Below are 22,075 nucleotides of genomic sequence, written 5' to 3'. Positions count from 1 at the left end.
CATCTCCGTGTTAAAACCTCTCTATCTACTTCTGGGGCTTATTTCTTATTGACTGAAGTTTAAAAAACTCATTTCATTGAAAGTCTATATGAAGGCTAGAGTTGTGATTCAATGGTAGAGTGTGCCTACCATGTGTAAATCCTTGAGTTTGATCCTCAGCACTCCTCCCAATCCTGCAAAAACCCCCCAAAACCAAAAAGTTCACATGAGTTGACTTTGTATTTGCAATGCTTTGCCTTATCAGGTTGGCTTAAAGTTTTGGGGAATGGCTGTTTGTGAAAGCCCTAATATCCAGCTGGGCACAGTTGCACATAGCTAGTAATCCCAGCTACTTGAAGGCTGAGAAAGGAGGATTGCAAATTCAAGGCCAACCTGGGCAACACAACAAAGCAAGATTCTGTCTAAAAAATAAATATAATAATAATTTTTAAATAATAAGAAAAGAATGACATCAACTGAAAATGAAAATTAAAAATAAAAAAAATTAAAAGTCCTGATACCAGGTCTTTAGCTGCAACTTTACTACATAGAAACAAGTAAAGCAGAAAGGAAGGATATAATCTGACAGAATCTTCTTGGGATTATGTACAACTATAGAAAAATATTGTTTGCATATTTATTGTATAATATTTCAATGCACTAGAATCATGATTAGCTTTGTTGGAGCAACAAATTGTATTAATCATCAGTTAGTATAATTGACAATTATAGACCTTTGCTTTTTGATACACTTAGTATACCAGTTAAAATTTAGAATTGTTGCTTTAACAATTAAATTTTTAAATTACTGTAATATAAAACTAACATTTTGCTGTTATAGTTCTGAGCTTAATACATGAAAATATTTTTGTAACCACCATAGCAATTAGTATATGAGACAGTTCAGTCACCCTAAAAAATTCCCTTACAGTGCATCTTTTTAGTCAAAGGCTCTTCCCACCACTAACCAAACCCTGGAAGCCATGGATCTCTTTTCTGTCTATAGTTGTGCCTTTTCCAAAATGTCACATAAATAAATTTATACAAATTACATAACCTTTTGAAATTGGCTTCTCTCACTTAGAATGACGTCTTTGAGATTCATCCATGCTGTTTCACAGGTCAATGGTTCAAATCTTTTAATTGTTATATCATCATTTATTTCTCCATTCTGTTTATTTCTTAAAAGAATGTTAGTTTGTTAATTATGTATAAAGCTGTAATGGATACTCATGTACAAGTTTTTATATAGACATATTTCTATTTATCTTGGTTTTATACCAAGGAGCATACTGCTAGGTAAAGTAATACATTGTTTTACTTTTTGAGAAATTGTCATACTGTTTTTCAAAGTGGTTATATGCTTTTATATCCCTGCCTCCAGTATATGAGAGCTCCAAATTCTTTATATTCTCACCAATATTTGTAAAAGTTTTTATGTAAATAGAAGTTTTTCTTCCTCTAAGGTAAATATTTAGCATAAGAGTTCTGCATCATTTGGTAATTGTGTATTTAAGTTTATAAGAAATTGCTTTCCAGAGTGGCTATACCATTTTGCACCCACACCAGCAATATAGGAGTTTTTCAGTTGCTCTGCATCCTCACAGCACTAAATATGTTTAAAGATTTTGTTTTCCATTTTGGTAAGCCTGTAGTGATATCACATTTAGGGTTAAATTCAAATTTCCCTAATGCCTAATTACATTGAACAACACTATTATGTGTTTATTTGACATCCATATAGATTATTACTGAAATATCTGTTAAAATCATCTGCACATTATTAGTTTATTTTCTTATCACTGAATTATGAGAGGTCTTTATGCATTTCAGATATAAAAGTCCTCTGTTGGATATGACATTTCTACATACTTTCTTCCAGGCATGGGGTTGTCTTTTTAATTTCTAGAAGGTGTCTTTGTGCAGATAAAAAAGTTAATTTGAAGAAATTCTAATTTATTGATTTATAATGGATCATGCTATTGCTATCGTATTTGAAAACTCTACCTAACCCAAGTCATATTTTTCTACAGTTTCTTTTAAAATTTTGAGAATTTTCTGTTTGACACTTATATCTATGACCTATTTTTTCAGTTAACTTTTATGTAATATGTATGACATAACTTGAGATTCATTTTTTTGCACATGGATTTTCAGTTTTTCCAACACCATTTGTTGGCAAAGCTATTTTTTCTCCACTGAATTGCTTTTGCTCCTTTGCCAGAAATCAGTTGAGACAAAATGGTGCGTAAGGAGCTACAAAGTCTCTCTTCCCAGCAAAACATTCATATTCATTGAAAATTATTTTTGAAAGTAACCACCATTTAAAAATCTATGCAAATAATTTTAAGGACATACAGTAAGAAAAAAATGTGAAGCATATCTACTGAATCTTGGTAAGGATAGTGGGACTCTACAACAAGTGGAATTTATCTTAGTAGTAAATATGATTTGACATGTGAAAATTAATCATTTTAAAATGTATTAAAAGAATAAAGGGCAAAACCCATATGATGACCTCAAAAGATATCGAGAAAGCATTTATGAAGTCCAATACAGGTTAATACATATATTTTATTTAGTTTCTTGTGCTTCTTGGTTGCCCAGATTGGTTGCCATCAATTGAGGGAATTGTGAGACTTTAAATATTTTCTACACCTCCTTTCTTTCCTCTGTTCCCATAATATGTATGTTGATATATATAATAGTTTTTAACATTTCTCTGAGGCTCTGTTCATTTTTCTTCAGCCTTTTAATCTCAACTGATCTGTTTTCAGGTTCACTGATTGTTTCTTATACAAGCACAAATTTACTGTTGAGTCCCTCTGGTGAATTTTTCATTTCAGTTACTGTAATTGTCAATTCCATAATTTCTATTTGGTTCATGTTTATAATTTGTATATGTTTATTAATAATATTTCTTTGATCAGTTATACCCTTCTTATGTAGTTCCTTAAATGATGTGCTTTAGTTTTTTTAAAACAAATTTAAAGATGATTTAACATTGTTGCCTATTATGTACCATATTTGGGTGTTCTCATAGACAGTTTATACACATTATGATATTTCTCCTGTGTATGGGCCTTATTCCCTGTTCTTTACATGTCTCATGATTTTTTTTTGCTGAAAATTGTATATGTTGAATAATATAATGTAGGAATTGTATATATCACATCCTTTATTCCCAGAATTTGTTGATTTTGATCTTGTTTATTCTTTGTTGTTTAGGACTTTCCTCAATTAGCTCTGTGAACTCTGTGTTTTTGTCTTGTGTGAGTACTGAAATCTCTGCTTAGTTAGCTTCATGGTTTTCAGGTGATTGGACAGATATTTTTTAAATGGTTTGGAACTAATATCTCTCACACTCTTGCAGAGTGAATCTATGAGTGTTTGGGGGCACCTTACCCTTCTGTCTTGATTTTCTTTTCCTACTTGTGAAGATCCTCAAGGTCAGCAAGAGGTGAGAAATTATGGTCGTTTCAGGTTTTCCTTGGACATGTACATATTTGTATGGTCTTTTAGAGACCCAAGAATATTTTGGAACTTTTCAAAGTCCCCTATAGTCATGTCATTTCCCATGGTTTCCTTTAATATTTTTTCATCTGCTCATTTGCTTTACTATCATTACATCAGTCAGCTATGATGTTAACAATTACCTGATTTTATTCAACGTTTGTCCCCTGGAAAAGGACTATTGTTTCTACTGAGAAATCTTTGAATTACATAAGATAAATTCAACTCCTGTGAGTGGAGTTCTAGGGAGTTGCCCACATAAGTAAAATAATGAGAGTTCTCTGGGAATGGGGCCTGTTAGAGAGCTCCAAACACACTATTCCTTCTCCAATGATTTCTATGTTGCTTATTTTCATAGCTACCATGATTACAAAGGTAACACAAGTTTTTTTCATCTGGTATTCATGATTTTTGTTTGTCTGATTATATATTTATATATATATACATATATATACATACATATACACATACACACATGTATGTATCATATAACATATGTAAAATGTATGATATATATCATATGTATATACACACACAAAATTCCATATGTCCTTTAAGAAGTAAATAGAATGGAGAAGCAATAGAATAAATAGAAATGAAAATAAACAGAATACTATTACACAGAACTGGGCAAAAGTGTATTCAAAGGTGTATGTTAAAATGGCACAAAATTCACTCTTCTTACCAAGGTCTACCTGTTTCCTCAAACTGATGCAAACCTTTAATTTTCAGTGCTCTGTAAAAGTTAATTTGACCATTTTTGCCTGTGTCCTTCATTATCTTTAATGGAGGAACAATTTTTCAAATGTCTTTATTAAGGGAGATTTTTATAAACAATCGACCTACATGTTTCATCATGCCTTCATTTGGCTGTGCTTCTATCGTAAGTTTAGTTTCTGAAGCTTTAGAGGTATTATTCAGATCTTTCCATTGTGTACCACCCATGAACCAATCTGAGATCTTGTGTTGAAATATCAATGTACATACAATTTTGATGTGGGTCCAGCATTAATTAGCAACCTTGTGGGATTCCATTTTTAAGCTCATATTCCCTGGTCTTCCTCATGTTCTGCATCTCACAAAATCCTGTTTCATGATTATCACACTAAAAAGGAAGAAGCCTTCTGCCCCCCGCTTTGATACAAACTCTCTGCATCTGGTTCTTGGGGCAAGTGGAAGGAAAATAGGGAGAAAGTAAGCAACAGATTTTCCCTCTGTGCTTTTTGGACCATCATTCTTCTGGAAGGAGGATTTTCCTTCCTCAGAGTTTAAGGTAGTTGTGTGCCTGCTGATGTACCACTACTGTAGGATTGCAACACCAAGAATGGGGCTTGATTTCAGGCCAGTTCAGGAGGGGAAAAGTACAAAGGATCTATGCCACTCTCTATACTTTGGGCATCCTCCTTCCTGATTGAGACCAGAAGAGAGTGGGGGCTTCCATTGGACTTCTTTCTGTCTGCACTTGGTATAATTTTAGGATGTAGACTGCATTTGATCCAAGTTAGGACCTATAGAAGTAAAAAAAAAAAAAAAAAAAAAAAAAAGTAGCTCGATGCTGGTTTGTTTGTTCTTTCAGTTCTGATTTTCTTCCTAATGTTCTTGCTACATTAACTTTTCAGATGCCTCAGACAGCTGATGTACTCAATATATCCATGGATTTCAGTTGCATTCATTGACTGGAGGCCAAGTGGAGTATACTTACTCCATATCAGCAGGAAATAGAACTCTTCAATTTTTGAGACACTGAGAATCATATTGTATTTCTTTCATTATTAAATATATTAAACTTTAAATGCATTCAACCTTCTCATAGAAAAATTGCTTGTGATGAACTTACAAGAAAGGTAGAAACAGCATCTTCAATAACAAATTGATTAAAAAATTCAAAACCTTCCAAAAATGAAAACCTCTTCAATAGAGGAGAATTGAGAACATTTTCAGAGATATTATTTTTTAATTCATAGATTAAAATATGGAATGAAACAGACTCTTCTTCTCTTTTCTAAGTTACAAATAAGCCCATCCTAGATGAGAACATTGAGTTTTTCTGTGAGTTGAAGAACTGGCCAAAAATGTTTAACCTTAAATCTTCTCCCAAATAATCTTAGACATTCAAGAGACATAGGAAGACACCAGTGTAACTCTACAAGTAACTGTAATATTACTATTTAAAGTTTTACATAAAAATTGTTATTTAAAACCTAAATTTCTCATTTGTATATTATAAATAGACATTATATTCTGGGGAGAAATTCAAATGAGCTTTCATGCAGTAAAGACATAATAACCCAAGTGCAAACAATGCTCAACTTTCTTACACAAGTTTATTTTCAACAAGTATCAAAATTGGTTGGTCTTATCTGAGGGTCAGAGATCTTTTTAAAACTCAGAAGAAATCTAGGTCCATCTGCCCAGAGAAATGCCCACACACTTTTTTTTTCATCTAATATCCATGACTTTTGTTCATCTGATTATGAAAATATATTTCATACAACCTGTAAAACATATGTAATCAGATGAACAAAATCATGAATATACATACACAATATTTTGCACATGTTTTTAAAAGTTTTGCATATTCCCAAATTCTGGATTAAGAACTCTTCACCTAGAAATGAATGATGAATAAATGCATATTTTCATCCCCCCTCTCCTGAGTCCAGACTTTTATTTTCAATTATCTATGAGAAATGTCACATATGTGTACTGGAGTCACTTCAGATTGAGCTGTCATCCTAAACTTGTCACATTCCTGTTTTCCTTTTCTAAGTTAATGAATTTACCATCCACCTGGTCACCAAAAGTAAAATCCTAGGAGTCATCTCAGAATCTCTTTCTCCTTCACACTTCACTTAAAATCAAAGCTAGCCCCATCCATTCTACCTTCTAAATAGTGCCTACACCTATTCCCTCACCTCCATCCTCACTGCTGAGAACTGAACTGAAGCCCTAGTTATGTTCTACTTCATTTGTTGTAGGGGGCTCTTAAGTTGGTGTCTATTCCATATTTGCCATATCCTTCACATTGTTGCCATTTCGAAAATGTGAATTTTTAACATTGCATACTTCTTCTGATGCCTAAAGCAGTGATTTGCAGAAAGAAAGTAAATTAAATAAAAATCAGCAGACTCCTGTTTGTCAAGTGAGATATCTGTGGAAACCCTGTATATCAAATAGAAAAAAATGGGATTAAAATTGGGCTGGGGTTGTGGCTCAGTGGTAGAGTGCTCACCTAGCACATGTGAAGCCCTGGGTTCAATCCTTAGTACCACATAAAAATAAATAAATAAATAAAGGTATTGTGTCTAACTACAACTAAAAGCTAAATTTAAAAAATTGGTATATAATGTTATTACCTAAACATACCCTATGAAAAGTCTTACCATGCAATGGGAACCTGTTTCAGTTAGTACTTGACAGACTCATTCTAGACTTCTTAGGTATAATTTTTATCAGCAAGGTTGAATTTTCTATAACAGCCAGAGATTCTAATAAACAGGCAAGTTTGCAGAACACTTGGGGTTGAGGAAGGCATCAAGTCCAAATGATTTTAAGTGATAAAAAAGGGACATTACAAGTTGACCCCAATTAATTTTTCTAACTTACATTTTTCATATAGCATATGTTCCAACCACATCAATACACTCATCATTCCTTTAATTTGCTACACCCATTTTTTTTTGTCAATATGTCTTTGAACATCAACTTTCCTTTTCCTAGAATGCTTTTCCTTACCTTATCCACCTGTTGTCTGTTTCCTTGAATAACCACAGCAAAAGTCAGATGTTCTGTGAAATGTTTTGTGACTTCTCATTCTAGGACTTATTTAGCACATTATACATCTCAGTCTCTGCCAATAACTTGATGACAAGCACTATATTTTTTTTTTAAAGAGAGAGTGAGAGAGAGAGAGAGAGAGAGAGAGAGAATTTTAATATTTATTTTTTAGTTCTCGGCGGACACAACATCTTTGTTGGTATGTGGTGCTGAGGATCGAACCCGGGCCGCACGCATGCCAGGCGAGCGCGCTACCGCTTGAGCCACAGCCCCAGCCCCAAGCACTATATCTTATCTCTCTTTGTATCCTCTTTAACACAAAATGCAATATCCCATACATAACAACCACTCAATAAATGTGTTAAATATTTAATGAGAGAATTCATGAATTCATGAATAAATAAATGAATAAATTCATGAATAAGTGAACAACCAAGTTCAGCAAATATCATATTTTAAAAAGAGAGCATAATTATTTGCATAAAGGAAGAAATTGAGCTTACATTAATTTGTATTTTATAACACTTTGCTATATACAATATGATGAAGGTATGGGTATAAGTAAATATTAATGTATAATCCAGGCACAGTTAGTTAACATGTGAAGTATCCAAGATCCACATTCCTGTGATGGGTAGTTATTATTCCAACAATATGCTTCAAATTCTTCAAATTTTTGGTTCTTTTTTTTCATGATCTGTGATTGTTTTTAATTATCTTAAATCTTATGGTAACATATTTTAGAAATTTGTACTGATGGGTATATCTCTTTTACCTTAATCTTTCCATCTAATAAGTTGGCAAAAAGCACCACTACCAACCATCAAGATGTTCCATAGTATTGTTTCTGAATAGCTGTTTAAAAACAATCCTGAATGATAACTTAGTCTTACAAAATAAAGAATTAAAAAGTAAAGTCTAACTTGTTATTGTATTATGCTGACTTAAAAGCATCTGAACTTATAGACCAATTATAAAATGTGAGAAGTGTTAAATATTCTTTATTTAATATCATATATAAACCACACTAAAATGCCTTTCCATAAGGAAATAACAGCATTTTAGATACAGGGAATTCTAATTAAATTGGCATGGTCAACAAAAATATATAGTAGACACTGCTTCCTTATCTTCAACCACTGCCTTTAATAGGCTAGTGAACACAAATTGAAACAAATGTGAATCATGCTTGGTTCTGAGTGAAGGGATTTCCCCCATATTTAAACATATTCACATAATTAGTTCTATAAACCTAAATATAAAACCAGTTTTCAGATGTCATTCACCATTTTTGTGAAATACTGAGCATTACTAATTAAGTCCAACCATAACTTTAAAAAGGGGAAACAGTGATAGAATTTACTGAAGTGGGAATATAACCAAAATATTAATTTAACTACAAGTCAGTTTTACTTAAATCAGGATTGTCCAACAAAAATAATTTTTTCAGTCATTCATGATTTGATTTCTGGTGTATCACATCAATTAAATTATGGTGCACATAAAAAAGCCAAGAGACATTTCTGTTTGGTAATAAATAAGGCAGTAGCTATTACTCATTAGTGGCTTTTTTTTTTTTTTGAGGTAAGCTATTAGGTCTGCCCTTTCTCCCTTCTTCTTAATGCCAGCAAAGATCATTTTTGTTCCAGAGATGTACTTTTTGGGATTCTCCAAATACTCCATCAGTGTATCCGCTCCCCAGGTGCTGCCTTTGTTCTTGTTGGCATCTGTATAAGAGAATCCAGCAGCTTGACCTGTCTTCCACCCAAACAGTCCGTGGAGATTTGGCCCAGTCTTGTGCTTGCCTCCCTTTTCCACGGTGTGGCACTGGGCATACTTCTGAACAAAAATCTTTTTGCCTTTCTCAACATCACCTATTTTTTTTCAGCTGTAGTTGGACACAATATCTTTATTTATTTTTATGTGGTGCTGGGGATCCAACACATTGCCTCACACATGTGAGGTGGTCGCTGTACCACTAAGCCACAAACCCAGCCCCAACATCACCCATTTTTAATTCATTCTTTCATCAGTAGCGCAAAGAAGGTTCCCGATCAGAAGCTGGATGTCCCACTCTGTAGCCCAAGGACATGCCAGTCTGCGCCTATGAAAATTGTTGGCTCTAAACATACAAAATAGGGGTTTTAAATTAGAGTAAGAAACAATACTTCACTTGTAAATTTAGAATAGTTCAAATTTTATGGTTGGCTAGAAAGTTGTACAGGAAACTTCACCCTTGTATACAGGGATCTGGTAAGCCCAGCCAACTAACAGCTTCAAAGAAACTCCAGATTCAAGGCACTGTTGGGACTGATGCCAACCCTCCACCCCCAGCCTCCATTCTTAATATGGGAATCGGCTGTCTGTTGTAATTATAAGAGTTGCTGATCCTGCCATCAGAATGTTGGTGCACCCATTTCCAAATGAAATGTTCACACAAAGTGCCAAGGATAGATGATGAATTCAAAGAACATAGAAGAACAGGTTGTATGACATTTTTTGCCTGATCGTTAATGTTTTAAATGTGGCGGAATGCAGCCGGAGACTTGCTTTTGTTGTAATATACCATCTGGTATATATACAAGCAGAATGCATATAGTTCCTACCTATATTTTCCTTCCACAACTTTTTATTTTAAAAAGTTTCAAACCTACACAAAATGTAATGAACTACCATGTACCCGTTACCTAGATCTACTAATTATTAATATAAAAAGACACATACAAAAAAGTAAATGGTCTTTCTTCTCCTACTATATGTATTTAGTGCTTATTTTTTAAAATTTTTTAGAATTTAATTAGTTATACGTGACAGTAGAATGCACTTTGATACATGATATATAATGGAGTATAATTTCTCATTCTTTTGGTTGTACATGATGTAGAATCAAACCAGTCATATAGTTATATATGTACATAGGGTAATAATGTCTGATTCATTCTACTATCCTTCCTACCCTAATCCCCCTGCCCTCCCTTCACTCCCCTCTGTCTAATCTTAAGTAGCTCTATTTTTCCCTAGTCCCCCTACCCACCCCCGACCCCATTGTGAATTAGCATCTGCATATCAGAGAAAACATTCAACCTTTGGTTTTTTGAGATGGGCTTATTTCACTTAGCATGATGTTCTTCAGCACCATCCATTTACCAGAAAATGCCATAAATTCATTCTTCTTTAAGGCTGAGTATAACTAGTATATTTCATTACAATACACTCCTATATTCTTTACCGTAAATGTTGTAGGAAAAAGATATCCTCATACATCTTAGCAATACACTTAACACATTCAAAAACTTTAACAATGATGTGATACAATTATCTAATATACACTCCATTACCCATATTTTTCTTCAATTGTCCCATTAATGTTATTTATAGATCTTCACTTCCTGATCCAGAGTCCAATCAAAGACCTCAAATTACTTGTCTTTCTCATACCTGTTCGGCCTCTTTAATCTAGAATAGCTCTCCAGCCATTTTCTCTTTTTATTTGTTTTTCATGAAACTTGACATTTTTTGAGAAAGCTAGGCCAGCTGTTTTGTGTAATGGCTATAAATTTGGGCAAGTCTGATTGATCTTTATAATTGGATTTAGGTTAAACATCTGTGACAAAAATGTCACATAGATTATGTTTTATTTGGTTAATGTGGTACTTAACAGATTTCTATTGTAAAAGGCAACATTCTCCTTTGTAATTAGTAAATTGTAGGTCAATCAATACTTTTAGACTATGTGAATGTCTTGTTTCTAAACCTTTGTCCATCGATCATTTTTTTTTATATCCTTGGTTGAATTAATTATTATTATGGTATTTGTAAAATGCTGTTTTTCCATCAGTTTTTTCATTAGATAGAATTTTCTATAAAGAACTTCACATACACCTTTTTAATATTACCATGTACTCATGGGTTATATTTTATTCAATGTGCTTTAACCCACTGCTATTATTATTATTATTATTATTATTATTATTATTATTTTTGATTGTTCAAAACATTACAGAGCTCATGATATATCGTCTTTCATACATTAGACTCAATTGGGTTTTGAACTCCCATTTTTACCCCAAATACAGATTGCAGAATCACAACTGTTACATACCCACAATATTACATAATGGCATATTAGTGACTGTTGTATTCTGCTACCTTTCCTATCCCCTACTATGCCCCCTCCCCTCCCCTCCCCTCCCATCTTCCCTCTCTACCTCCTCTGCTGTTGGTCAATTCTCTCCCCTTCCCCCCCCCTTGCCCCTCATAACCTCTTATAATTTTGTGTATCATTGAAGGTCTCCTACCATTTCCATATGCTTTCCCTTCTCTCTCCCTTACTCTCCCCCCATTCGTCTTTGTTTACTATTAGTCTTTTCCTCATGCTCTTCCTTCCTGTTCTGTTCTTAGTTGCTCTCTTTATATCAAAGAAGAGATTTGGCATTTGGTTTTTAGGGCTTGGCTAGCTTCACTTAGCATAATTTGCTCTAATGCCATCCATTTCCCTGAAAATTGTATGATTTTGTCATTTCTTAGTGCTGCATAATACTCCATTGTGTATAGATGCCACATTTTTTTTTATCCATTCATCTATTGAAGGGCATCTAGGTTGGTTCCACAGTCTAGCTATTGTGAATTGTGCCGCTATAATCATTGATGTGGCCGTATCCCTATAGTGCGCTCTTTTAAGGTCCTCAGGGAATAGTCCGAGAAGGGCGATAGCTGGGTCAAATGGTGGATCCATTCCCAGCTTTCCCAGGAATCTCTATACTGCTTTCCAAATTGGCCTCACCATTTTGCAGTCCCACCAGCAGTGTACAAGTGTACCCTTTTCCCCACATCCCCGCCAACACTTATTGTTGTTTGACTTCATAATGGCTGCCAATCTTACTGGAGTGAGATGGTATCTTAGGGTGGTTTTGATTTGCATTTCTCTGATTGCTAGAGATGGTGAGCATTTTTTCATGTACGTGTTGATTGATTGTATGTCCTCCTCTGAGAAGTGTCTGTTCAGGTCCTTGACCCATTTGTTGATTGGGTTGTTTGTTATCTTATTGTTTAATTTTTTGAGTTCTTTGTACATTCTGGATATTAGGGCTGTATCTGAGGTGTGAGGGGTAAAAATTTGTTCCCATGATGTAGGCTCTCTATTTACCTCTTTTATTGTTTCTCTTGCTGAGAAAAAACTTTTTAGTTTAAGTAAGTCCCATTTGTTTATTCTTGTATATAACTCTTGGGCTAATGGGCATCCTATTAAGGAATTTGGAGCCTGACCCCACAATATGTAGATCGGAGCCAACTTTTTCTTCTATCAGACGCACCGTCTCTGATTTGATATCTAGCTCCTTGATCCATTTTGAGTTAACTTTTGTGGATGACGAGAGAAAGGGATTCAATTTCATTTTGTTGCATATGGATTCCCAATTTTCCCAGCACCATTTGTTGAAGATGCTATCCTTCCTCCATTGCATGTTTTTAGCTCCTTTATCAAATATAAGATAGTTGTAACTTTGTGGATTAGTCTCTGTGTCCTCTATTCTGTACCATTGGTCCACCTGTCTGTTTTGGTACCAGTACCATGCTGTTTTTGTTACTATTGCTTTGTAGTACAGTTTGAACTCTGGTATCGCTATACCTCCAGATTCACTCTTCCTGCTTAGAATTGCTTTTGCTATTCTGGGTCTTTTGTTTTTCCATATGAATTTCATGATTGCTTTATCTATTTCAACAAGAAATGCCGTTGGGATTTTGATTGGCATCGCATTAAACCTGTAGAGAACTTTGGGTAATATCGCCATTTTGATGATGTTAGTTCTGCCTATCCATGAACAGGGTACATTTTTCCATCTTCTGAGATCTTCTTCTATCTCTCTCTTTAGGGTTCTGTAGTTTTCATTGTATAGATCTTTCACCTCTTTTGTTAGGTTGATTCCCAAGTATCTTATTTTCTTTGAGGATATTGTGAATGGAGTGGTTTTCCTTATTTCCATTTCAGAGGTTTTGTTGCTGATATACAGGAATGCCTTTGATTTATGCATGTTGATTTTATAATCTGCTACTTTGCTGAATTCATTTATTAACTCTAGCAGCTTCTTTGTAGACCCTTTTGGGTCTGTTAGGTATATTATCATGTCTTCCGCAAATAGCGATAATTTAATTTCTTCTTTTCCTATTTTTATGCCTTTGATTTCTTTTGTCTGTCTAATTGCTCTGGCTAGTACTTCGAGAACTAAATTGAATAGAAGTGGTGATAGAGGGCATCCCTGTCTTGTTCCAGATTTTAGAGGGAATGCCTTCAGTTTTTCTCCGTTTAGGATCATGCTAGCCTGAGGTTTAGCATATATAGCTTTTACAATGTTGAGGTAAGTTCCTGTTATCCCTAGTTTTTCTAGTGTTTTGAACATAAAGGGATGCTGTACTTTGTCAAATGCTTTTTCTGCATCAATCGAGATGATCATATGGTTCTTGTCTTTAAGTCTGTTGATGTGGTGAATAGCATTTATTGCTTTCCATATATTGAACCAGCCTTGCATCCCAGGGATGAATCCTACTTGATCATGGTGCACAAGTTTTTTGATATGTTTTTGTATTCGATTCGCCAGAATTTTATTGAGAATTTTTGCATCCAAGTTCATTAGAGATATTGGTCTGTAGTTTTCTTTCTTTGAAGTGTCTTTGTCTGGTTTTGGGATCAGAGTGATGTTGGCCTCATAGAATGAATTTGGAAGAGCTCCTTCTTTTTCTATTTCTTGAAATAGCTTGAAAAGTATTGGTATTAATTCTTCTTTGAAGGTTTTGTAGAACTCCGCTGTATACCCATCCGGTCCAGGGCTTTTCTTGGTTGGTAGTCTTTTGATGGCTTCTTCTATTTCTTCCTTTGTTATTGGTCTGTTTAAATTGTGTGTGTCTTCCTGTCTCAATCTGGGCAGATCATATGCCTTAAGAAATTTATCGATATCTTCACTATCTTCTATTTTATTGGAATATAGGGTTTCAAAATACTTTCTAATTATCTTCTGTATTTCTGTAGTGTCTGTTGTGATATTGCGGTTTTCATCCTGTATGTTGGTAATTTGAGTTCTCTCTCTTCTTCTCTTCGTTAGCATGGCTAAGGGCCTGTCTATCTTATTTATTTTTTCAAAGAACCAACTTTTAGTTTTATCAATTTTTTCAGTGGTTTTTTTGTGTTTCAATTTCATTGATTTCTGCTCTAATTTTAATTATTTCTTGTCTTCCACTACATTTGCTGTTGTTTTGCTCTTCCTTTTCTAGGTTTTTGAGGTGTAGTGTGAGTTCATTTATTTGTTGGTTATTTCTTTTTTTTGAGGAAAGAACTCCAAGAAATGAATTTTCCTCTTAAAACTGCGTTCATTGTTTCCCATAGATTCCGATATGTTGTGTCTGTATTATCATTTGTCTCTAAGAATTTTTTCATCTCCTCCTTTATGTCTTCTGTAACCCATTGATCATTCAGTAACATATTGTTCATTTTCCATGTGATGTAGGATTTTCCCTTCCTTCTTTTATCATTGATTTCCAATTTCATTCCATTGTGATCAGATATGGTGCATGGTATTATCTCCACGCCTTTATATTTACTAAGCATTGCCTTATGGCATAATATATGGTCTATCTTTGAGTAGGATCCATGTGATACTGAGAAGAACGTGTATCCACTTGATGATGGTTGATATATTTTATATATGTCGGTTAAATCTAGGTTATTGATTGTGCTGTTGATTTCTATAGTTTCTTTATTCAGTTTTTGTCTAGAGGATCTGTCTAATGGAGAGAGCGGTGTGTTGAAGTCACCCATAATTATTGTGTTGTGGTCTATTTGACTCTTGAACTTGAGGAGAGTTTGTTTTATGAACGTTGCAGCTCCATTGTTTGGTGCATACAAATTGATAATTGTTATGTCTTGTTGGTGGATGGTTCGTTTTAACAGGATATAGTGTCCTTCTTTATCCTTCTTGATTAACTTAGGTTTAAAGTTGATTTTATTCGATATGAGTATGGCCACTCCTGCTTGCTTCCGAGGGCCATGTGAGTGGTACGATTTTTCCCAACCTTTTACCTTCAGCCTGTGTATGTCTTTTCCTATCATATGAGTCTCTTGAAGGCAGCATATTGTTGGATTTGTTTTTTTGATCCAGGTTACTAGCCTATGTCTCTTGATTGGTGAGTTTAGGCCATTAACATTTAAGGTTACAATTGAGATATGATTTGTACTTCCAGTCATGCTTCTTTATTTATTTATTTTAGTTTGGCTGGTTTTACTTTTTGGTTATTTTCCTCCCTCTTTATTGAGACACCTCCTGCTGTTAGTTTTGGGCACTATTTTTCAATTCCTCTTCTTGTAGTATTTTGCTCAAAATGCTTTGTAGTGCTGGTTTTCTTGCTGCAAATTCTTTTAGCTGTTGTTTATCGTGAAAGATTTTAATTTCATTGTCAAATCTGAAGCTTAATTTTGCTGGATACAGTATTCTTGGTTGGAATCCATTATTTTTCAGCGTTTGAAATACATTGTTCCAGGATCTTCTCGCTTTCAAAGTCTGTAATGAGAAATCAGTCGTTAACCTAATTGGTTTACCCCTGAATGTAATCTGCCTCTTTTCTCTCGTAGCTTTTAATATTCTCTCCTTGTTCTGTACGTTGGCTATCTTCATAATTATATGTCTTGGAGTTGGTCTATTATGGTTTTGAATGTTTGGGGTCGTGTAGGCTTCCAGGATTTGGCAATCCATTTCATCTTTCATCTCTGGGAAGTTTTCTAGAATTATTTCATTTAATATGCTGTCCATTCCTTTGGTTTGAGTTTCTGTGCCTTCTTCTATCCCGATGACCCTCAAATTTGGTTTTTTTCATGACATCCCATATCTCTTGAATAGATTGATCATGGGATTTAAGCATCTTTTCTGTGTTGACTATATTCTTTTCAAGTTGATAAACCTTGTCTTCATTATCTGATGTTCTGACTTCTACTGATCAAGTCTGTTTGTAATATTCTCGTTTGAGTTTTTAATTTGGTTTATATTTTCCTGCAATTCTAGGATTATTGTTTGATTTTTTTTAAGATCTCTATCTCCTGGTAGAGCTCGTTCTTTGCCATTTGAATTTGTTTGTTTAATTCGTTTTCAAAATATACTTTTATTGCTTGGACTTGCTGTCTCATATCTTCCCTAATATTCCTTTCCATTCGAGTTAGGTAGGCCTTGAGTTTATTCCCTATCCCTGCTTCTGATGTTTCTATGTCCTCCTGTAGAATTAAGTTGTCCTGTATTGTTTGTACTCCTCTTTTCCCTTGTTTTCTCATGTTGTCCACGTTACTTTCTAGCTCTATTTGATTGCCGTGTTTCTGCTCTCTTCTATAGGTTTGTTTTGGTTCTGTATTACTCTGTTGTTTCTTCTTTGTGTTGTTAAACTGTGCCTGTTAACGTGGATTCTGCTGGGAAGGAATTCCGCCGGCCGAGCTCCAGTGACGTCACTACTCTGCTATGACGGGCCCCAGGGTCCTTGCTGGGGTGTCCTAATGGGGCTGTGTGACTGGACTGTCTCTGTTTGGTTTCAGCTCCCCGTCGAGGCAGGCAGGCAGTCTCCAGCCGCCCAGTATCTCAGGCAGCGGGCGGGTGAACGGTCGCCGGCGGGGGAGTGGACTTCAGCCGCCCAGTCGCGCGGGCAGCGGGCCGGCTGTCGCCGGTGGGCAGGCGATCTCTAGGCACCCCGTCCTGCAGTGGGTAGCCGGCGGGCGGGCGTTCTCCTACCACCCAGTTACGCGGACAGTGGGTGTACTGTCGCCGGCAGGCCTGCGGTTTCCAGCCACCCAGTCGCGAGGGCCTGGCCTCTAGTCCCCTAGTTTCTCCTGCTAGTCTTGGTTTCTCCTGCTAGACCAGATTTCCCCTGAGTGATGGCTCTCGGCAGTTCAAACTGTACTCTGGACCTGCCGTTTGTTAGGTGTAGAGGGTGTCTAGTGGGGACCCTGGCACTCTATTGTTTTGTTCCCGTTGTGGGGGATAGAACTGTACCGCTTCCTTCCCCCTCTGAAATCCCGTACTCAGCCCGGGGGTCAGTGCGGGCTCATCCGGCAGGATTCCACAGAATTGCAGCCACTTTTCTCCCTGCTTGCTAATTAATCACTTCTCTGCGGCGCCCCGCCTTCTGTAGCCGTGGGGAAGGCCGGGCGAATCAGTCCGCCCGGATCCCCGGGATCGCACAATTGGCTATTGGGATCCCTGGCACTCTATCGTTTTGATTTTTTCTGCTTGCCCCTCCCCCAGCGCTGGCTAGACAGGTTTCGTTTTGGCTGCTGATGGGAGGGGGAGTTGAAGGTCAGGTGTCTCTAGTTTTCCCCTAGTCTTTATGCGGGCTCACTCTGATACTCCCTCCCCCGGAAAGCCTAGGAGAGCCTAGGAGACACAGACCTGTTTTATTGTTGCAGTCTGTCGGAGAGTGGCGGTGGATACTTCAGCTCTCCAAGATGGTGGCCGCTGATTACCTTGGAGGGGTTTCCGTTTTGGGGGACGGGACTGTATCGCTTCCTTCCCCATCTGAAATCCCGTACTCAGCCCAGGGGTCAGTGCGGGCTTGGCCGGCGGGGTTCCACCGAATGGCAGCCACTTTCCTCCCTGCTTGCTAATTAATCGCTTCTCTGCGGCATCCCGCCTTCTGTAGCCGCGGGGCAGGCCGGGCGAATCAGTCAGCCCGGATCTCCGTTGTGGGGGATGGGACTGTATCGCTTCCTTCCCCGTCTGAAATCCCGTACTCAGCCTGGGGGTCAGTGCGGGCTTGGCCGGCAGGGTTCCACCGAATGGCAGCCACTTTCCTCCCTGCTTGCTAATTAATCACTTCTCTGCGGCCTATTATTATTATTATTATTATTATGGTGATTGAACCCAGGACCCTGTGCATGCAAGGCAAGCACTCTACCAACTGAGCTATCTCCACAGCATGCTATCATTATTATTATTTTTTTTAAAGAGAGAGAGAGAGAGAAAGAGAATATATATATTAGTTTTCGGCAGACACAACATCTTTGTTTGTATGTGGTGCTGAGGATCAAACCCGGGCGGCATGCATGCCAGGTGAGCACGCTTCCGCTTGAGCCACATCCCCAGCCCTCATTATTATTTTTAATAGTCAATTTTTTAAATGATCAAGTGGGTTCTTCCCCAAGCTGGTTCTCATGGTTTTTGACATATGTCTTTCAAGATTTGAGTAGTTTCTTGCATTCTAACTCAATATGATACTCCTAGCTAATCTTACACTTTCCCTCTCCAGACCTGAAATCAGACATTTCTCTAAGGACTCATGGTTCTTTCCAGTGAAGAAAACATTTAGGGACCAAGACCTGGATACTAGATGTTCTTATTGTTCCTGGGATGTCACTGCTTCTAGGACATTTCATTGGGCAAAGCTTTGAATTCCTGAGTTCACACTGATAACTATAATTCTAATCTAATGCCAGAGGTTCTTCTTTGCCCTTTCCATATTTGTCTTTTCCTGTTCCTTTTGAAACTTGATTCCATGTATATTTTTTACCAATTTACCAATATATTTACTCATTTGCTCAGTTTTATAGTTCACGCAAAATGATTTCATAATTACTACTGAATACTACAACAACAAAGCTACTAAGTAAAGTTGTTGATGTCTATGTAGTTCTTTGTGTCTTTATAAATTTTAGGGAGGATTACAGTTATAATAATATGTTCAAGTGTTACTTGGATTAATTCTGTGTGTTTTGTGGTTTGGTTATGAATATGATTAGTAATTAACTATATATTTGCCCTAATATTCAATTTTAGCTTTCTTTACTCTTGCTAATTAAATGTTACCTTTTTGAGTATGTAAAATAGTATGGTTTATAAAGCAAAATTATATACAAACATGATAATCTGAAAAGTCTCTCTGTCTTCTCTACTACTCTTACTCCATCACCACCTACCTGCTGTAGATGTTAATTTAATTCATTTCTAGTTTATCATTCCTGTGTCTCCTTTAGCAAAAATAAGAACACATATAGACACACACATACTTTTCGTTTTCGCTTACACAAAATGTAACATATATTATTTCATAGTCTTTTGCAACTTATTTTTTTCACTTAATATTCTGAAAATTACCCAGTGTTAACCAATTGATATTTTCCTTATTCTTCATGGTTTATGTGTAGCAGATGTTATTTAAATATTCTGCCAAAATGCAGACAATTAGGTAGTTTCCAATATGTTGTGATTGTAAATAATGCCACCGTGAGTAAAATGTGCATATGACTTTCTCTTCCAAATTAGTCAAGAATTGCCTGGAGGTAGGATTGTTAATTTAAAGTGTAAATGCGTATTTAAAATTTTGTTAGACATTGATGACTTTTACACCCTAGAGTTTGTACTGTTTTTCATTCCCATTGGCAATGCACGAGGGCAAAATATTTATCCACAAATTCCAACAAGCATACTATGAAGTTTTTGAATTTTTGCCAAACTGAGATGTGAAAAATGGTATTCAGTAGAGTTCTGATTTACATTTCATTTGTTATAAGTGGAGTTTGCAATTCTTTTTTTATATTTAAGGCTATCTGGGATATCATTTTAAGAATTGTTTGTTCATGCCTTTTGTACTCTTTTTCTCAATTTTATATTGTGAGACCAGCCCTTTAACTGTGATCTCATTTTTTAATTGTCCAAGAAAATAAAATTTAAAAAGTATTAGGAGTTGATTAAATTTATTAGGCTAATGCTCAGCAACTTATACTGATCCTAGGGTACTGTGACTTGAGTCTTGCATGAATTAAATAAGAGGAAGTAAGTTCAAGTGGACATACTAACATAACTTTCAATTAAGTCTTCAGTTGCTTGTCTGAAACTCCTAGGGACATGTGTTTCTCACAGTTGAGACCTTTTTGAATTTTAGAAAGGTAATAGATGCACATGCTATGTAATATAATGTAATGACATCCATCAGCCCTGGAACAGTACCACATAATCAAATACATAAATATTTCTGGAGCAGAACTTGTGAATATGCCTGATGGGATAAATAAAACCATTAAGTACCTTTATAACAGCTCAGGTCATATTTTATGGTCATATTAGTTTCAATAGTATCAGATTCTGCCACTAAATGCTTTAAGACTACACTTTTTAGTTTTCAGAGTCCCCCACCCCCCTGCCCCGCCAATTTTGGAATTGTGAATAACAGACTATCAATTTGTAATTCATTAAATCTGGGTATTATTCAATAAAGCTTTAAGAGAATCATAAAAAAATTCAAGGAAAATTTCCATTAAAAATCATAAGAACAAATACTTATACTAGATCAACTATACTGAGTAACTACCTTAAACTTTATCAACTCTACCTAATTGGTATGAATAGGAATTAGGTTGAGTGGTTGCTTAGAATTCTGAAATTGCATGAAATAATTTATTTTTTCCTTTTGGGAAATAATTAATGTGAATTTTTAAAAGATACATAAGTAACTCTTTTTATCTCAAATTTCATATTTATTTGGTTACTTGTATATGATTATTGTCCCTTTAGAGCCATTTAATTTGCTACTATACCCTTTGTGTGTGACACAATGTCTGATTAGCTGTAGGTGCTTCATAATTATTTTTGAATGAACCAATAAATGAGAAAAGAGTATAAAAAGAAGATACAGCAAAGGAAACAAATACAATTTTTACCCATCTTCAGTAAAAGTATAGGTTTAAAACAATAATTCAGAGTGGTGATAATTTACCTCTTCCTCTATCCCAACTTAAGTTTATCTAGAAATCAATTCCCATGTATCTGGAGTGAATGACTACTCATGCAAACAGAAGAATCAGTTTTACTTGAAAAGGTGAAAATTAGTTACCTCAAGATGCCATTACTTTATGTCCTCTTCATTCCCCAATTATCAGCCTAAATATGATCCTAAAAGTGGGTCATGTGAGAAAAATTAAAATATGCAATTCCCATCTATTTTGATTCTATCTTCAATTTGCTGAACTACCTTTGTCTAATAATACACTTTTTCCTTTCTTAAATATAGGCTTTATTATTCAGATAATAAAATAATAAATGTTCATGATAGACCTTTTAGAAAAATGCTAGATCATTTGAGAAGTAAGGAAAAATAGGAAGAAAAAAATAATCCCCAGATTTACCCCTCAAAGGTAATTCATAGTGTTATATCTTCTTCTAGTCATTCTTCTAAGGTATATTTTTAAATATACCAGATAGACAGTTTAAATACTTTCTAAACCTTCTATGATAAAGATGTTCTGTGTTTTTATAGAATTTTAATTATCATTTATTTAAGAGGCATAATATTCCATAACAGACATCAACATTTTCTGAACTTTTACCCTATCATTAGATATTTCAATTGTTTGTGATGTTCAGATATGACACTTTAAAGAACTAATTGTAAATATTTTTTTCTGTATTTGACAATTTTTGATTAGGATAGTCTCTCAGGTGTTGGTCAAATAGAATTGAAAACACAGGCAAGGTAGACATTCTTAACCTTTAAGCCTTCTAACAAATCTAGATATCTACAAGATATCTAGCCAATGATACCATTTTAAATCCACACAAGAACTTCATGACATGAACCTTGAAATATCCAACAGTAACTCCATCACTCACTTGCAGTATATGGCTTTTGTTCTGAACCACTAATTGCACTCTGACTTTGAAATTGAGGCTGTTTTTGTCAAAGCAATTAATTCACAAATTGCCAGAGATGTCTTCATCGTTTTCTTTGGGTTATGTTCAATTTACCTCTTAACTCACTGATACGGCTATTGCATTATGTCTTAAAACAGCCA

The 22,075-nt window shown here is 35.5% G+C and overlaps 1 protein-coding gene across 1 annotated transcript in view; it reads right to left on the bottom strand.

Moving 5' to 3' along the window:
- Positions 1-8,614: 8,614 nt before the first annotated feature.
- LOC308639518 (uncharacterized protein) overlaps positions 8,615-22,075 on the bottom strand; it is a gene marked incomplete at its 5' end in the record, with an annotated part of 56,769 nt that continues 43,308 nt past the window's right edge. The window contains one exon of the mRNA XM_081277733.1: positions 8,615-9,143. Coding sequence (XP_081133859.1) covers positions 8,755-9,143 — 389 coding nt within the window. The 3' untranslated portion in view covers positions 8,615-8,754. The remainder of the gene's footprint in view (positions 9,144-22,075) is intronic.

Source organism: Spermophilus citellus (assembly GCF_964194105.1).
Source record: "Spermophilus citellus genome assembly, chromosome: X".
In the NCBI taxonomy this organism is placed as follows: Eukaryota; Metazoa; Chordata; class Mammalia; order Rodentia; family Sciuridae; genus Spermophilus; species Spermophilus citellus.
Note: the sequence above shows the minus strand (reverse complement) of the source record. Positions and strands in the feature narration are given on the sequence as shown.